This window comes from Siphateles boraxobius, unplaced genomic scaffold (genome assembly GCF_051911475.1).
Source record: "Siphateles boraxobius isolate OS27281-9 unplaced genomic scaffold, OSU_SipBor_1 86, whole genome shotgun sequence".
NCBI classification, from domain to species: domain Eukaryota; kingdom Metazoa; phylum Chordata; class Actinopteri; order Cypriniformes; family Leuciscidae; genus Siphateles; species Siphateles boraxobius.
Genome location: NW_027509215.1, coordinates 3,632,614 through 3,652,077, shown reverse-complemented (window position 1 = coordinate 3,652,077; position 19,464 = coordinate 3,632,614). Strand labels below are relative to the sequence as shown.

General features: G+C 36.8%; 1 protein-coding gene and 1 non-coding gene across 3 annotated transcripts in view; both read right to left on the bottom strand.

The window, feature by feature from the left end:
* gpc5c (glypican 5c) overlaps positions 1 to 18,830 on the bottom strand; it is a 134,991-nt gene extending 116,161 nt beyond the window's left edge. The window contains exons 1-2 of one of the 2 annotated variants that reach the window (XM_077222346.1): positions 18,341 to 18,830; positions 2,288 to 2,449 (exon numbers count right to left, since the gene is read on the bottom strand). In XM_077222346.1, coding sequence (XP_077078461.1) covers positions 2,288 to 2,449; positions 18,341 to 18,497 — 319 coding nt within the window. In that variant the 5' untranslated portion in view covers positions 18,498 to 18,830. The remainder of the gene's footprint in view (positions 1 to 2,287; positions 2,450 to 18,340) is intronic. The other variant, XM_077222345.1, reaches the window with a different exon arrangement.
* A 337-nt stretch (positions 18,831 to 19,167) lies between these two features.
* Positions 19,168 to 19,241, bottom strand: trnam-cau (transfer RNA methionine (anticodon CAU)). Its single transcript has one exon. It is a non-coding gene; the product is annotated as a tRNA-Met (tRNA).
* Between the last annotated feature and the right edge of the window lie 223 nt (positions 19,242 to 19,464).

The following is a 19,464-nucleotide window of genomic DNA, read 5'->3' as shown; positions in this document are numbered from 1 at the left end:
TTTTCCTAAAAGACACATCTGGGGCTTTAATCAAGACGATGAGAAGAGACTTCCTGTTCACATACAATCAGTGGCAAAGATGAAACTCTTAAGTGTCTCTACCAATCACAATATGCCAAACCACATGGGGGGGAAAAAAAGGTCACATGGTCATTTATACCAATTAAACAAGTCAAACTACGGTCAACAAAGAGGTACACAGAAACAGTTAACCCGTAAATTTGCCATACATCCATCCAAATCCAGGTTCATTAGAAAAGAGTGCCTGTGGCAGCATTTCTGTAAAATATTAGTTTCTTGCACATTTTGTGACCATTTCAAAGTGAAATATCAATGTACCAATGTAACAAAAACAAGGTTATATTACATTGGTTGTTTTAGATATCTAGAAAGTTCAGTTATGAAATGTTCGGTGAGTCTATTGCATTTTAAAATAACATACCATCTACACTAAATCCTACTCTCAAGCCATACTATAACATTAACAAAAACAAACATGAGATATAAATACATATACTGCAGTTCTTGAACTCTTTAATTGTGACTCGGGTTTCAATGAACTCGTACCATGTGCTCCACATCGCAAGTACAATGCTGCACCAGTTGAGTTAAAAGCCATATATGGAGATGGTTATGTGTTGTTCATGTCAAAATGTATTCGTTTACAAATTATGCATGCTTATGTTAAAAGCATTTTGAGGTTTATTACACGGTGTAATGTAGGTAACCGCATGAAAATAAGGGCCAGATTTACTAAGAGCTTGCGCAAGCGCAAACTCTTTTTTGGCGTTAAAGGGATAGTTCATCCAAAAATGAAAATTCTGTCAGTATTTACTCACCCTCATGTTGTTCCAACCCATCGTCAAAATAGTCCAAGTGACTACAGTGGCTCATTCTTAAGTTTATCAAGCGCCGAGAATACTTTTTGTGCGCAAAAACAAACAAAAATAACGACTTTATTTCAACTATTCATTTCCTTCTCTATGGGCCTCTAGTCAGTTAACTTAGGGTAATTCCGTAGAGCTACGTCACACGTAGGCTCACTATTGGCCGGCGCTGGTCATGTGGGTGATGTGTGTGACGTACAACAACAGAAGCTTACGCTGTTATACTAGTGAACTGACTCGAGGCCCACAGAGAAGGAAATGAATAGTTGAAATAATGTCATTATTTTCTATTTTTTTGCTCACAAAAAGTATTCTCGTCTTTTTATAAACTTAAGATCGAGCCACTGTAGTCACTTGGACTATTTTAGCGATGTCTTTAATGACTTTTCGGGGCTGGCAAGTTTCAATCCCAGAAGGAGCCTATGGACTAGTATGGAGGAGTGATCCAGCTCTCAGATTTCATCAAAAATATCTTAATTTGTGTTCCGAAGATGAACGAAGGTCTTACGGGGTTGGAACAACATGAGGGTGAGTCAATACTGACAGAATTTTCATTTTTGGGTGAACTAACCCTTTAAAAAACTACTGTCAGGAGTTACTAAAGATACGCAGTGAAAAATTTGTGTTGAAAAGGCGTGGACAGTTATTTTTGCGGCTGAATTTATTGTATTTGCAGGACTTCAGACACAACATTTAAGAGAGGAGAGTATTTAAATGAATGAGATTTACTAAGGTTTAAGCTAGTCAATTTACTGGTATTTATGCCATTTCCCAACGTCCAAAAAAATAATGTCTTATCCCATTTTGTGTCTGTGATGTTAGTAGATACTCTGCACCTGATTATCAGCGGCTCTGCTTGTTTGCGACTCAACGATAATGCTCTAGTGCTGCTCTTAGTAGATTGAGTTGGTCATTATGGAAATGATCCAGCTGCGTCTGTGTTCATTAATTTGCGTATCATCAGTAGATCATGCGCAGGCCTTTCCACTCTCATCTGTGCTTTCATGGAATTGTGCTCTCACGCTAATTTGCTCTGTTTAGTAAATCTGGCCCTGTGTCTTTATTAATCAATAATCTACCCCCATAATCATTATTCATATTTCAGGAAAAGGGATAAAAAGTTTTGGAGTTTTAGTTTTCATTGCTAGTGTTCATTTCAGCTGGAGTGAAACTGCAGTGAATTGTGTATACGTACATTTTGTACCTACACATACAATATACAGAGGCAATTTTTCCAATGAGCTTATGTTGCTCTATCCATATAAATTCATCCATTTATCCATCAATCCATTCCTGTATCCATTTACAGTATTTATCTATCCATTTCACTTATCTATCATCCGTTCATCCATCCATCTATCCATCCATCCATCCATCCATCCATTCATGCATTCATATACCCTGGAAGGCGGTGGCATGTGCAGAAATGACATATTTCAGCTCAAAGCTGTATGCTCTGATGTTCTGGGTGGTGTCTCTCAGGACTGCCGCTCTGTAGCTCTCTTCCATTCTTCGCGTACAACATGATGGCCCAGCGTGCTTGCACACCGACAGGTCCACATCTACAATAAAAGAGAAAAAAGTAACAGCACTTTAGACAGAAGTTGTACAAATAACATTAGTGACACAATTAAAACATAAAAAAACCTGCCTTGCACCAATATGACCATTCACATGCATTCATGCAACTTAATACACAGCAGTTGTGGCATTGAGTGTTACTGAGGTTTTGCCTTGTGCATTGGAGAGATCTGGGAGGTGAAAAGATAATGAAACCTGAACCTCAGAAAGCTCTTGCACTCTCTTCATGGCTGAAACATAATTACTCAGGATGCACCACGTGCTTTGGGTCCCAGAAGGGTTAAGTCAGTTAAAGCAGCATTGAACCCCATGCCCCACCAGTCTAGGCCTTGTGTGGGCATTGTATTCCCAATAGTTTATATAAACTATGCATATGAAAACAAAAACAAGAATCTTTTAAATAATATGACATGCTGTAAAGCTGTATTTTAACACACAAGAGGAATAATGGTTTCTGCATTTTCCATTGCATACATTTCAAAATGGCTTCCAAGCAAACTTTCCTAAATGGGAAACTCACTCAATAGACACATTATGGTTCGAATTCTGAAATATTCCAATTCATTGTCACTCGTTATACACAACATTATGAAATGACATGAAATGTTCGCTTACTGTCTGCATAGTTAAATGATAGATTCCAGGTTTAAAAAAGAACCACTGCCGCTTTCATTTATGATGCTGCATGGGAAATTGTTTTCATAGCCATTTTCACTCTGTAAAAACATCCCTCAGTGTGACAGTGTTTGAGAACATGTTGTAACCCTCCTCCCCAGCATAGGCTCTTTAGAATAACGTGCCTCAAACTACATTTTTACAAAACGCCAAAAACCTATACATACAATTCATTGCACTTTCCAGCTGGAAAAAAGAAAACTTATTTCTTTTTCACACAAAATTATGATTACAGGCCAGGGCAAGATTACTGATGAATAAAGACTTATTTTCACACAGTTCCTTGCACAATATCTCAAAACACTTTTGCTGCATGATTTGTAATGTAAACTAATACATTTTGTTGAGTCTATTAACTTTGTTAAAGAAAGAGAAACACACAGCAATGGAAAAAGTTAGATATGCAGACTGTCTGTTCATGATGACTGATTTTAGGCCTGTGAGGAAGCTTCATTCCATTTCCATGCTGTACAGACGTCCGCTATGCACTTTAGAGACTCAGGTCATTACTGTGACTCACGGTACATTATTGAAGAACTATCTGAGATTGAGTTTCACTAGCTGTGTGGGCAGACAGACCTCGTCTCAGGTCATCAAATACAAGTAAAAACCACAAGCACCTGCTCTGTAGGATGGTGTAAATAACAGTGGTCAGATTGTAAAGATTTTACATACAGGTACATGTGATATGATCACAAATCCACTGCTGTCAAGACATGCCTTAGGGACGATGGAAACATAGTGACCTTCAATAAAAGGGGGAAAAAAGAAAGAGTAACAGCAGCATTTTTGGTAAATTAAAGTACTTGTTAACAGCTAAATATGAATGCACACATATGATTCAAAATAATTTCAGAATGTGGACATATATTGACTATAAAACAATAAGAGGTTATAATTCAAGATTTACCTTTTAAAAAAAGCAAATGTAAAATAAACATTCTTTATGAAGCAGGAGAGGGAAAGAGAGAGAGATTAAAGAGTTTTAAGGCTCCATTAACTCAGCAGGAATCAGCTAATGATACAGAAGTTGGCAGAGAAAGAATTAACTAAGACGCCCTTGAATAACAAACAAACATACATGACATAAAAAGAACGATTCTAATAAAATACTTTTATAATAGATAATATAAAATAAAAAAGTTAATTTGATAGAAGGGTCATAACATACTTAAATTATCTAAAGATGTGGGAAAACACATGTGGAGAAATAAATAGTGAGTATAGAACAGGCATTTTCATACTGGGGTTTGGTGGCAACAAGGGGGTTTTAGGAAGTCTAAGAGACTGGTCATAAATCATTATCAGCACAAGTTTTGTGAAAAAATATTTAGAAAAAAAATATTTGATTTAGTACAATGAAATTCATTTAGGTCAAATTAAAAGTCAATAAATACATTTTGTTACCTAACCCTAAATTTTGTTGATCACTTTTAATATTTAAATAAATTGTTTTTAATTGACTGAACAGAAAATGTTGTACAAAAGTTGTCATTAGGCCGGTCCCCTTTAAAAAGGTATTCATGTTTACCATTTAGGTACTTATATAAGGTACAATTATGCACTCTATGGGTAAATAAGGAACAAAAAAAAGGTGTACCTTTTGAAAGGTTAACCAGTGACCACTTTTGTACCTTTTTTCTGAGAGGGGAAAATCTATAGGAAAGAGTAAATTTTCCTTAACAAAATGTTTGAAAAACCCTGGTCTAGAAGACTATCTGAAACCATCCCCGTCATCTGTCTTTCTCTGAGTCTTAATTAAGAGATGAGGGAATGAATTCAGCCCCTGGTGAGTAAATTAGGACCTCAGCAGGAGTCTGTGGTTCTGCCTGAGTGGACACTTCCTTATTCTGGGGTTCAAACTTAGCCATCCTGATCCCATAATCACCCTCAAGTGACAAAAACCATTCATTTGATTGGCCGGATTAAGTCTTTATTCCGTCCTTTTTTGCAACATCACAATGACTACCAATGACCAAAATTCCCACAACTGGTCAACCAGTACGAGTTTTGCAGAACCCAAACATGACATCTTCAGTATGGAATGAAAATGTTATGGTGAAAATGAAAATGTTAAGCAATTTCCTGATGCTTGAAGTGCAGAAGCAACTTTTTGGGAAAGGAAAGTCATTAAAGTAGATGGCAACCCAACTGATTTAACCCCTGGCTCCCCCCCAAGTTCTTCTCAGGAAGCTCTCGCTGCTTTGAAGTGCTGGCGTACGCTGGATCCAGCAGGATATTTACCCACAACTGATGTGCTGTTTTTGGGATGAACCATATGGAAAGAAAACATCTCTCTAAAGACCTGGGCAGCACACCTGCATTTCTCAAAGCCACAGGCGTGCGGCTCCGGTGTTTGGCTTTGTAGAGCGCTGGCTGGCATTTGCGCCCACAGTAAGAGACTGAAAAGCTGATGCAGAGGAAAAGCTGGCAAACTGGCCTGAAATCAAAAGAAGCGGCAAAAGGTGGAACCTCAAAGTGATTCGCAGACACTCACACAAGAGTCCAAGTTTAGTTAAATCTGTGGTCAAACTAGACAGGAGCTATACGATCACCACAAAATGCAGTTGTCAAACTGACCATTAGGGCCATGGGCACAATTGCTCATTGCCTTCAAATGTGCACACACACAAAGCTCTCCACATGAACACAAAGTTAATAATTAAGAGAACACAACACCTCAAATATCAACTGGTTCCTATAATTCCTCTCAACCCTCTGGTGCTGTTTGATCAAAAAAAAAAAAAAAACTTTGTTTTTTAAGAATTTTTTACTTCATCGAAATGGACCGAAACTTGGCAAAGGTTTTTGCACTTGCTGTGTGAACAAAAATATATAATGGACATGATTCAAAAATGGTTAAATGACCGCATTGGAAACGAATGGGAAGCGAATTTCATCTAGTGGAAGCGTTTTGTTTCTGCACACAAACAAAATCTTACTGAAAAAAGCAATATTTTTTGAGATATCAACCTCAAATTAGGAACACAACTTGTTCTGATTTATGGCTTTGATCTTCAGTTTTAGAGTAAAACTTGTTTTGGAAATTGGATATTTCATTTGAAAAAAAAATTACTTTAGCAATAATCTGCCAAGAAGAGACCAAACTTAAGTCTGTGCTCCAAAGCCTTCAATGTTTTTTTAAGTTGACAGGTAATAAATGAATCATAACCCTAAATAATTTAGTAACATAAAATGTGTAATACGTAATACGACACCTACAGTACAAGCAAAAAGAACACAAACAAAAAGGTGAAGGCGTGTGAGGCAAGATTCAGGAATATGATGTAATTTGGGCAATCCACTTGAGTATTCTGCAATGCTAAATGTGAGAGAGGGGTGAAAAACATGATCAAACTAAAATATATTCCATTAATTTCACTGAAATAAAAAAATAACACCAGAGGGTGCTTTATATCCTCAGCTAAAAAACTATAAAATTATCAGATATTAGAAATATCTTTACCTAAAAAATTTAACTTGGCTAAGTATATAGTTGGAGTTGGGTCAAAACAGCAGGAATATCCTTACCGGGCCTCAACAGTTCAAAAATGGCAGATATATTTCCACCTTGACCTGGCCCTTAAAACATACCAGGAATTCTTGTATCAGACTCAAAAGACTGAGAAACCACCGTCCACTTTTAATATACTTTGAAACAATAATTTTGACATTTCTTCATAACTTTAAAAGCTAAATTAAAAGCTTTTTAGCTAAATATTTCATATTTGCTATGTTATGAATAAAATATTGCATATTTTAATAATAAAATAGAAATACAATACAAATTTCAATAAAACAGTACCTATGTTTGCCAACTAGAAAACATTAGCGACAAATCAGCGCAATTTGCAACAACAAGAACATCACAGAAAATATTTCAATGCATGAACAAGATCAATTCAATTAAAAAAATTTGTAGCAGTGCAGCACTGGGCTGAAATTTTCACAATCGGTTGATCTTTATTGTTGAGCATTTCTTTCTTTTCGCTGTATTGCAAACGTACCGAACCTTGACACCACTGTGTCGTATCGAACTGAATCGTGAATTTTTATTACACCCATTACAGATGTTGACCTCAAAGTTTGCCTTGATTGTTCTACATTTACACTTTTACATTGCACACATTTTGTAACATTTTATTTAAGTTTCAAGAGTTTCTTTAACACTTACTTTTTTATCTGAATATAAGAATATTACAGTTGTTTATGACCGGAATATTTGTCGACGCCATAGAAACTGAGGTAAGTAAAGAGTAGATTTATATTTATTTAAACACAGGGCATTCATTGTTTTTTCGCCATATATTTGTTTGTTTGTTGTATATTTGTTGTTTTCTGGGGTATTTGTTTGCTCAAAATACAGTACTTTGCTATTATTCGTATTTTACAGTGTAAGGTGATTTTGGTCGTTCAATCATTCGTTTTTTAGCGACTAAAAGTGGTACTTGAGGCCCACTTATTGAAACCATTCACTGCCAAATCTTCAGACCAACTGTACTTTATACCCAGTATCCAATTGTAAACAAACTTTTTTGTGTGCAAAAAAAAAAAAAAAAGTCATTTACTGTAGATATATAATTTAAAACTGGTACTTCATTTAGTAATCACCGATTACCCACACCCCATTATCATGAGTGAAAACACTTATGCATTCAGTTATAAATCAAAACGCAATGTTTTGAAAAAAAAAATGGCACCTTTGCATTTCTGTTTGTTTTAGAATTTATTAGTATACTGAATATGCATAGGAGCCAAGTCACCTTTATTTCTATATTGCTTTATACAATACATGTTGTTGCAAAGCTTAACAATAGGAACACATTCATATTCTGCTGTAAAACAGCTCTAACAAGACAATAGTGTCAATATACAGCTCATGTCAGTTCAATAACAATTGTGCATACATACTATATATACAGTGTATTATTTGTGCACAAACATGTACATGTCAGTATCTGTGTTTAGTTTGCCATGCATAATGGCTATTTGATGTATTTATTTGATGTTTGCTTGTAGAGATACTATGCAGTGGCACCATTTTTAAAAGAATTAAAATAGTTTTGAATGAAGTGTTTGCCTTTGCAAGAGATGTGTGAAGTTTTGCGTGTTAATTTGATAGAATGGAGCCTAAATTCAGGAGGAAACCTGAAGGGAGTCTTAATATATGTGACTCCTGGTCTCGGGCTCTCTCCCCAGAAAAGGTTTTGGAAACTGCAAGGAGAGCTGTAGCCAAGCAGAAAAAAATCGCACATTCTTGGCCAAAATACAATGCAGTTTGGGGTCTTCAAATGTCCGTTTTTTACATTTTATCTATTTTTGTTAACTTTTTATTTAGTGTTTGACAGCTAAAACTAATATAATTTGTTGTTTGCCTTAATACTGTGGATAAATAAATACAAAACAGTGGTTTAAATTCAAACTTTTGTCTTTAAAAAAAAAGGTTATAAAAATGTCAATAATTATTGATATCAAACGATATGAAACATTATATTGTGATAATTTTTTTTGCTATATTGCATAGCCCTATAATACACCACCATGCAGTTTAAAACAAGTATACTCAAATGTTTACATAAGCATCAATATTTGTAAGCAACCAGACTCCTGTTGAGAAGTAAGGGGATACATCAAATCTCCATAAAATAAGTGGACCCTAATTTGGGCTCTCCACTTGAGTACTCTGCAAACCTGAAGGTGAGAGAGGAATGGGGAACAAAAACAAGCCAGGACCTCCAATCCAATTAAAGTCTGTGATAGCAAGTCAAACAGATAAGAAGATCAGGGGGAGACTGAGATCAGTTCTTACCGGGACTCAAAGACAGAACTAGACATGTTGAACTGCAAATGGGGGATTTTCTGGAACAAACAACCCTACCAAGTACTGACTGTGTTCTTGTAGTTCAAACAGTACAGCATGGTGCTAGCAACGCAAAAGTCTCGGGCTCGATTCCCAAAGAATTCATGAGGTAATAAAATGTATACCTTGACTGCGATGTAAGACGCTTTAAATAAAAGCACCTGCCAAGTGCATTAATGTAAATGAATGGAGACTGTAATAATACACAGTACAAGCAAAAAACATGAACAAAAAGATAAAGGCATGTAAGACTCCGGTATATGGTGTATCTAAGCAAGGACACAATGGTCATGGCCTAGCCCACATTTTTATTTATATTATAACACAACATTATATCTGCTACGCAAATACCAACATCCTTTGGCATTAACGTACAGGGTTCTGGATGCACTAAAAGGGTGTTTTGCTGAGGGCAGAGAGACTAATGGCTCGTTTCCACTGAGCGGTACGGTACGGTACAGTTCGGTACGGTACGCAATTATTTGCGTTTCCACTGTCAAAAGTTGTGAATGGTACCAAAAAGCCGAACCGTACCGTACCACTTTTTGGGTACCCTTCCGTTGGGGTACCTAGCACAGTGGAACGGTACTAAAGGGTGGAGCTAGACTCACTGCAGAACGCTGATTGGTTGACAGAGTATCGTCACTTGCGCGAGCTACAAGGGGAATGACAACAAAAGCAGCGCCATTTTTTTAATATACAGTTGGAATATAATAGTATGGTTATTCTTCACGAAATGTAGTTTTAAGAGTTTTTCAGACGAGAATGTAGTTGTTTAAAGCTCAAATCTGTGGTTTATTTATAATGTTTTCTGATAATTTGATCCATTCCAGGCGATCACCGGGCGCTCGGCGCTCATGTTCCCCGCCTGGAACAGCCTTTCCTCGGCTAGTCGTTCTGACGTTTGCCGCTGACTCTGTAGTGGTAATTCGTCTTGTGTAAATTTAACGGGTGATCTTTGGCCTCGTGAATCGATAATTCGTTCCCTGGCCAATCGTTTTGCTGAGGGTTAAGTGAAGTTTCATATATTTAGGCTATTTAACTTTTCCGTTGTAACGTTAATGTTAGACCAGCGCTGAATTTGTATATTTGACTGAATTTTTTGCTTTATCTCTTATTGTATAGCTTCTTGTAACGTTACCTTTTACTTATACTTTTATAATGGCTATTATTGCTAAAACTGAAATTTAACTGGGTTGAGTTTTGTCATTTTTTATTTTATTACAAGATTATCACTGTAATGTTGTTTATTGCAACATTTGTACAAATGCAAATATTGCCAGGAATATGTTTAATATTTTTAAAATTTAAACGAAAAGATGCAGGGTTGTGTTTTATATTTCGTTTTGTTATAAATAGGCTAACGTTAAACATGCAGTAAATAATATAATCAGGTCTATACATTGCCTGAACCACATTTGTGTGCCTATAATGTTTAAAATGTATTTAAATGAAAACGAAAAGGGACAGAGTGGTGTTTTATAATATATTTCGTTTTATTGTTGCCTAAAATGTACATGCAGAGCGAGCTGAGTGACGCTTTCAAGAACGCGCTGTTCCATTTGGAGAATTACCGGACTCGCGTCCTCGGGAGTCATTCTGCTGAGAACTTTGCGTACTTGTTATTGAGAAATGCCTAATGTCGGCGCTTGTCTTCTTGTGACAAACATGCCGAGAAGCAAGGACAAGATCTGCTGTATGCCATCCATTAGTGTTTACTTTGTCGCTTTCTTCTTCGCGCGAAAATGACGTTGATGGCTTCTTTCCTGCAAACACCACGCCTATCAAGTAGGGTACTGTTGGCGGTGGAAACGCTAGCCGGATCATGGTTTACTGACCCGACCCGACCCGAACCGTACTGTACCGTACCGTACTGCTCAGTGGAAACGAGCCATAAGAGGAGGGCCTGCAGGTGTTAAAGTCTGAAGAAGAGTAAATATTCAAAGATGTTTGGTCTTTCTTCTCATGCCAGAGATTCAAAGCATGAATGCATGGCTCTTCTACACCTTTCATCATAGAACAGCATTTACCTCAAAAGTCCCCATCAAAAAAGCATTTGATGTTCCAAACCAGTATTAAAAAATAAGTGGTGGGGATATTCAAGCCAGGTTAGTTAAAGCCAATGTGGCTTTGCTGTTTACATTCCAGTCACATTTAGTTTCTGGAGACTAAAGAAGGAGAAAAAAATGGTAAAACATAAAAACAAAAAAGTATATATTTTATATTATACAAATATATGAAAAAAAAATGTAAATCCTCAGCTGAAAAAAATATACAACTATCAGATATTAGAAAATCATAATAAATGTAACCTGGATACATAGGGTGAGGAACTTCTGGAACCATAGACAAGGCAGTAATATTGTGTAGCTGTTGAGACCAGGCTGAAGCTCTTACTCAGCAAATAATCAATCTAGATAATTATAAAACAATGCAGCAGACAAGAGGCATGTCAGACTGCCGTAACTGACTGTGGCTAACAAACCTCCATATGAATGGCTTAACCCACTAGACAGATAAAGGTCTCTGCAACTTAATTAACCAAAGAACTTTTGACCCAACAGAATGGCTGGAAATCCAATACTGATTAATTAGGCCTGGATTAGCAAGATTTAATGGTGGGGAGTGTAGGAAATACTGACTGTCCTTTAAATATTTAATTGCTGCTTGCTTCATTTCATTAAACGAGTCATAATTAACAATTCCTAAACCTTTCTCTTTTTAAAGGCTCATCTAAAGTAGCATCATGCCTGAGGAGAAAATGGTCATTTTTTGTTTAATTTACACACACACACACACACACACACAAACAGAAGATATAGACCTGGAGAACTGAATCTGGTTATAAGAAAAAAATTACACAAACATACACAAGGTCCTGAAAACTCACTGGATTAGTTATGAACACATCCACTTTTGAAAGAGAGCCTGGGTTTCAGAGGTGGAGATTCAGGAAGCTGCTTTGCTTGGCATCTGATCTGAGAACATACCGTGATTCTCATGCCCTCAGATCCTGTCAGCGCTTCTGAAGAGAGGGAGCGAACCCAGATTTCAACCCTCTGCAACATTAAAGGGGCGTTCAATACACTTTTCTTCTTCCACTGACTTATTATCATACGCATACGAATGCGTCAGACCGGAAATGAAAGCTCATGCGAAAGGTTTAGCATTTCGCTGCGTGCCAAAGTTTGTTGAACTCTGACCTGTGAATTTGCATAACGTGAGAATGGATGGATGGATGGATGACAACAGGTGTCTACTGAGAGACCAGACTCATTAAGACTCTTGTACATAAATGCTCGAAATTCTTCTGCACATCTACCTAAAGGGGGCTATAGCTCATCACCAGTGCTGGGTAGATTACTTACAAATGGTAATCAGTTACAGAGTCCAGATGACATGACAAAAATTATAGTTAACATAATGCATCACATTGCACATTTAAGGTAATATAATAAGATTACTTTTAGATTACCTTTGACCTAACTTGTTCATCATATTGGTTTGTATAGGATAATCTTGTACCATATGGATGGATGGATGGATGGATGGATGTTTTTTTTAGAATGGCCTCAAAATCCCAAAGTAATGGTCACTATTATGAGTTATTATGAATTATCGCGTCTTGAGTTTCTGCCCATCAGTTATAGTGTTTACAAAACAAAAATAAAAACATCACTGAACTTACTTAAGCTGGACTGTGACGCTATTTTCTTCTGGAAACAAACTTTGTTGAATTAATTTTCCTCTTATCTCTGTAAACCTGCTTTGAAACAATCTGTATTGCAAAAAGCGCTATATAAATAAATGTGACTTGACATGAGGGCAAGTAAATGATGACAGCATTTTCATTTTTTTATAAACTATTCAACAATATCAATGTTCATTTATTGGCAGCACAAAGCTTCATCTGAGAGTTCTACATTCTAAGACTCTGCTCATAGGAGAAACTCACTCAGAAAATGAGAATTCCAGTCTATCTGCAACAAAAGCAATTTAGAATTTATTTAATCATTTGACTCACTTTAAACTTGTATTTTGTGGACCGCAAAAAGGAAATAAAGACTTTAATGATCTTAGAAGGAAGGCAAAAGTGCTAACCGGAGATATTTTGTAATTATGGTCTTGGCTCCCAGTGGAACGATTTCTATGCTAAGTCTACAAATCAGCATTCAGTCAAATAAACAGGAGAAATTGTACCAGAGCACAAGGTGTCTACTGAGAGACCAGACTCATTAAGACTCTTGTACATAAATGCTCGAAATTCTTCTGCACATCTAGACCTTACCTAAAGGGGGCTATAGCTCATCACCAGTGCTGGGTAGATTACTTACAAATTGTAATCAGTTACAGATTCCAGACGACATGACAAAAATTATAGTTAACATAATGCGTCACATTGCACATTTAAGGTAATATAATAAGATTACTTTTAGATTACCTTTGACCTAACTTGTTCATCATATTGGTTTGTATAGGATAATCTTGTACCATATTGATAAATACAAAGGAAAAGAATATATATTCAATTCTTTGCTAGCAACAACATGAAGTGGATTAAATAATATTTTACGTCAGGGTTTCCCAGACCGAGGTGTGTGATGGTACTCCAAGGGGTTCGTGAGTTTAATGAAAAGCTATTAAGCAATTAAAATATTTAAAAATATATATTTTTTAAATAAATAATTTTAAAATGAAAACAATCAAAATAAAGCACTTACTAAAAAATATTATAAACATTTTTAATTTATTTACCTGCATGTCATGTGACCATTAACCAACATCAGACAACAGTGAGTGAACTATTGATTCAATGTAACATTGACCTAACTAAATCTCAGGGTGTACTTCAAGTAAATATATTAGATTAAAGAGGTTCAGCTGACAAAAAAGTTGGGTAATCCCTGCATTGCATGTAAATATGAAATGACATAAACGTGTACATTTTAATGCGTCTGAAAGACAAAAGCCTTTCAAAGACAGTAATAGGCTAGATTGTTAAATGACTCACTGAGTGATAATTCAAATAATAATGAATGTGTTTGTCAGGAGTTGATTATATGCATTGTTGCAATGTTTAGAAAACACTTAAATCTAGTGATCAAATGCTCAAGACTAGTGGCTGGTCTGCGTGTGCAGTTCAACAAACCTGGAAGGCCTTCTGAACCTATAAGCAGTAGGCTTTTTATAAAGGAAATTTTTAAAGATAAAGAGAAGGGAAAAATTATTTATAAATAATTTACTGCCATTGTGAGAACAACTTGTAATCATGTAATAAATAAAAAAGTAACTGTAGTCTGATTACGAGTATTTTAAAATGTAATATAATCTAATTAAGTGCTTAATTTTTGGAATCTTGGCCTTCAACTTTTAGCTAACCCTAATCAACACCATCTTGGAAAACTTGCCATCTGTTGCTCTTTGGGACTCCTAGAGGTAGAATGAGAGGTAGAATATCTCTGTCTCAGTCAAAGAATAGGTGCTGCACACACCTTGACTGAAACACCTTGACTGTTATAGTTTCACAACTCACTTTGCCACAGTAGGTGCTCCAACACATTGGCTGAATTCAAATTGACTGAAACATTTTTTTGAAAAATCTAAAGGAAAAGATAAGTTTTTCATGACAAATCTTAAAGTGCCCCTATTATGCTATTTTAAAGTTTCCTAATGTTGTTTTGGAGTCTCCAACAACAGGTTTACATGCATCAAAGGTAAAAAAAACTGTTTAATTTTCTCATAATATACATTTGCACATCACCACATTTTCAATGATTCTCAAATGACTCGTCAGATAAATCAATCTCTCTAAATCCCTCCTTTCCGCGAGCTACTCTGCTCTGATTGGCCAGACAGCCCAGTCTGTTTTGATTGGTTAACATCGTACAGCGCGCGAGTCGAAAACAAAAACGCCCATTACCATAACAACGTTAACTCTGCGTGTCCTGAGGCTTCCTACACCGTAAACTAAACACAGTAATGAACAATGACATCGATTTTACCATATCAATGCGAGCGCAGGTCCAATGATGAAACATTGGAAGAACTAGTTATTCAACCTGAATCCCCATCGCAAGGACGACTCGAGCAGGACGTTTCTCAGTGATACGCTACTTAGTTTGAGGTAAATTATGAGATGTTGCAACTGTAATTCCTCAGCATTGCATTAACAAGTGCATGTCCATCAACAAACCGATTATTTTACTTGTAATGATTTATTTACCGAGTACTTTTCTAATATATTGCAGTGAACACATGGAAACTGTATCAATAACAGTGCATGTATGCAATGTATACATTAGCCGAGCTCTAGCGTGAATGACTGATGTAACATAAACGTTGGTAAAACAAATCTTACTTCATGCTTAATCTTTCAGTTTTAGGTAATAGTGGCCCACAACGGATTAGCAGAAGTTTTCAGAAAGACAGTAATAATGTGAGTTAACCAGTTAACAGGAGACCTACACAATATAAAACTCAAAACTAAGTATTTTGAACACCATCTTTCAAGAGTAAGCGGTTTGCGAATCCTGCATTGAACTACAAGATTTGAGAAGCAGTCATCAGTAAAATAAAGGGAACACAGCAAAAGTTTAGGATCATACTGCTGCGATATTGTGGTAAAGATAAATTTTAACCACTGATTCTTCACATGCTCGTCCTTGGTCAGTGAAAAAAAAAGCTGGCTTTACCTTCACATTGTAAAGCACAGCATCTTCTCGACATGAACAGGAATCAGCTGCCGGTTTGAGGGGGTTTCAAGTTTCCCTGTTGTCTGGGCGCGCAATAAGTGGGCGGGCAATATGCTAACATTTCGTTTTGACATCACAACGAAACGGCTTATCATTTTTAAAAACGATTCGACTCTTCCATTTGAAAGAAAATAACTTTATATACGGTGCACTTTCAGATTTAAAACTTTGCAGCATGTTTTCATTCACTTAGAGCAATGTTACACACTACATGAGGTCGTTTTCAAAAATCCATAATAGGGGCCCTTTAAATGTTATTTGAAAGTTGAAGGAAAAAAAGTTAAAAAAGACAGACAAAGCGATAAAAGACAGAGCGATAGATCAACAGAATTATAAAATTACAACAATAGACGGACAGATAGATAAATGTGACGACATCATTGTTTAAAGTATATTGTACACCACTGTATACTGCCCATTTGTGGACAAATTATCGAACATCTATCTTACGGAGGCTTCCAGTAGCATGCAATGATGCAATGAGAATTTTATTAAGGAGACCTAGATGGCATAGTGCAAGTGAGATGTTTGTAAGTGTGGGAGTTAACACGTATAAAGTTGTGTTACGGAATCTTATGTACAAATTTATTTGCCGACTTAATGCTTCTAAAAATTAGATTATCATGGGTCTTTCAAATATAAGGTTTAGCACTACACGATATCAGTCTAAATTGTGGAAACACTGGTACTTGTGTATTCAAAAAAAGATTTGTATTGTTGTTGTGTTATATGTTGGGTGTGTTTTAAAAATTGGACCCTGAGTCTGTGATAAAGTTTTGATTGGTGATTGATAAATGTATGGACAGATGGATGGGCGGACAGATGGATGGATGGATGGATGAATGGATGGATGGATGAATGGATGGAACGATAGAAAGAATGAATAACAGATAGACAAACAGATATGCAGATATGGATAGACGGACAGATAGAACGACAGATAAAGTGACATGGATGGATGGATGGATGATAAAATGATAGACAGAATGAACAGAGCCAGATGGATAGACAGATAGATAGAACGTCAGACAGATCAACAGATAAAGTGAAAATGATAAATGGATGGACGGATGAATGGAAAAACGATAGACAGAATGAAAAATGAAATGACTGACATACAGACCTACTGTCAAGCAAATTACTGACAAGATATCAAGGCAGTTGGCTTCTATTTCAGCAGCCACCTTTCCAAGTGACCCTTAAGACCTCGATCACCTGGTTCAAGTGTGCATGATTAGTATTTGATTCCTAAACTAGACATGTTGATCTCTAGGAGCAGGATGGGCATCCCTGTCATTGGAGAACCGGACTTGGCTGTGAGTTTGTGCACCGTGAGAACTTTGGCCCTGAGTATTTGTAACCGGTGAGCTTGACCGATGTCATTCCAGCAAGGCTCACTCCTGTTCGCTGAGTCATGTGTCAAAGCAGCTGGCTGAATGCATCTGTCAACACTGATTCCCTTAACCTGACACGATCCTTGTCTGAAGTTTACTAAGACATATTATTTACAGTGCAGAGTCGAGAGCCATACAGCACACTTGGGCATTAACATTGACTTTGTGGGTGGAAAAATCAGTCAATGAACTTGTAAAACCGATTTAAAAATGGAAATTACATTTTCCTGTCAGAAGCAACACAATGAAAAAAGAAAACATTAGCCTACACTTAAATTACAGTAATAAGGCTGATGAATATATTGATAGTAATATATTTGAAAAACTTGACTCTACATTAATATTCTATTCAGAAATCACATCTAATCATGCCATGCATTTTAATACTCAATATGCATTAAGTGGGGGGTTTTATAATGCAACTTCATGTGAGCTGTTAAAAGTTCAGAGACACCATGAAACATGCAGAGACATGATGACATTTCTAGTAAGTACAGTGAGCAGCTGATGGTTTTTAACAGGGCACTGTGGGAATTTTTAGCATGGAAATATTTCTGTAACTCAGGAACCAATTTGACAGCACTATAACGGACGAGTAGTGCAACAAATGCTGATTGAGACACAACCTTTAGGTACAACCGTTAAAGTTCTTTGTGGTCAAATTGCAATTGTTGTTTAAGAATTTCCCATGCAAAAAAAAATTGTGATTATCAGGGTCAAAGGATACCTAAAGAATGTCCTTCATCAATAAAGCAGACTGTGGGAATTCAAAGGGTCAATATAGCACCCACAGCACCTGCTCACCACAATACAAATATTTACCATAGTAATTACACATACAGTAATCTATGTCTGCCAAAATACCAAATTAATCACATATATTGTTGCTTCAAAAACACTGGTCAAAGCAAGTAGGCTAAATAAATAAACACAATGACATAAAGATTCAAAGAGTTTCCAAATCTGCGGAAAATCATGTAGGCTGAGGCTTCCTATGATTTTAGGCTACAAGACAAGCAGATGTAATAGGCTAATTGATATGTTTGGCGGCAACTCTTTACCATGCAAAATTCAAAGCAGGAACATCCATAAAACATTGAGACAGTTCCGTCACAGTCAAACAACAATATCATTTGCAGAAAACGCTCCTCACCAAGATGACAAACGACAGCCCATTGCGTTCACACTCACCTGTAGCAGGTGTTTCCGGCACCCATTTCAGCTGGCCGATCTGACGCACCTGAAACGCCGTTTTCACCTCGTGACAGCTGTGAGCGCGCGCGGCGGACAGTGTCGCGAGCTCCACCGCGAGCACCGCAATAATCCAGCTGACATTCACGCGTGACATGACGGCATTTCAGTGGAGAAATCAGTGCAGTGGAATTGCTTATCTCTGATCAGTAACTGGCTGCAAAATGTGTAAAAAGAAAAGAGGAGAAAGTCGCCCGTGTTGGACTTTCACATGCTGCACCGGCTGGATGAGTCCTTCCTTCCCAAACCGAGACGGGAAAATAGGCGCCCCTGCGTCCCGTTCACTGAGAGTGTCACTGAATTCATTCAGCATGTGGAATCATTCAGAAATCTCTCTCTCTCTCTCTCTCTCTCTCTCTCTCTCTCTCTCTCTCTCTCTCTCTCTCTCTCTCTCTCTGTCTCTCAGAGTCAACAAATTGTCTACTCTACTGCATGACTGTCAGAATTTACACTATTTGAAAAGTAGCCTATAAAGGGAACACAGTTCGGGGGGTGGGGTGGGGGGGTTGCATTAACCGGTGTGTGTAAGAGATAAGGCAAAAAATATATAAACAAACATTTTACATTTAAATAATTTTAAAAAGTCTAGAAATATACATTTATATTTCCATCCTGACTTGTTTCCCCATGTATTTTATATAATATTGCCAAAGCTTTCTTACATGATCTGCTCTAATTATTGAAATGATTGCAATATTTACAGTTTTATTTATATCAACTCTAATTCTAGAATTTAGGTAATTGTAAAATCATGACAAAACACTGATTGCCCCGTGTGAGGCTCGAACTCACGACCTTCAGATTATGAGACTGACGCGCTGCCTAACTGCGCCAACGAGGCTGATACAGAATGGATGTAAGGGCTTGTCGCGACCTGTCACAACCGGTCACAACGCTTCTAATTTGCTTATAATAGTTTCTAATTATTTGTTGGCGTCGACTGTGATTGGTCATGAAAGTTTTTTATAAAGCGGCTTGAACGAAGACATTTTCGTTTTTACCTGCTAAATTTATTCAGTGTTTGAAATGTTGGTCATGCCCACAACAACACTGTACTGCATGAT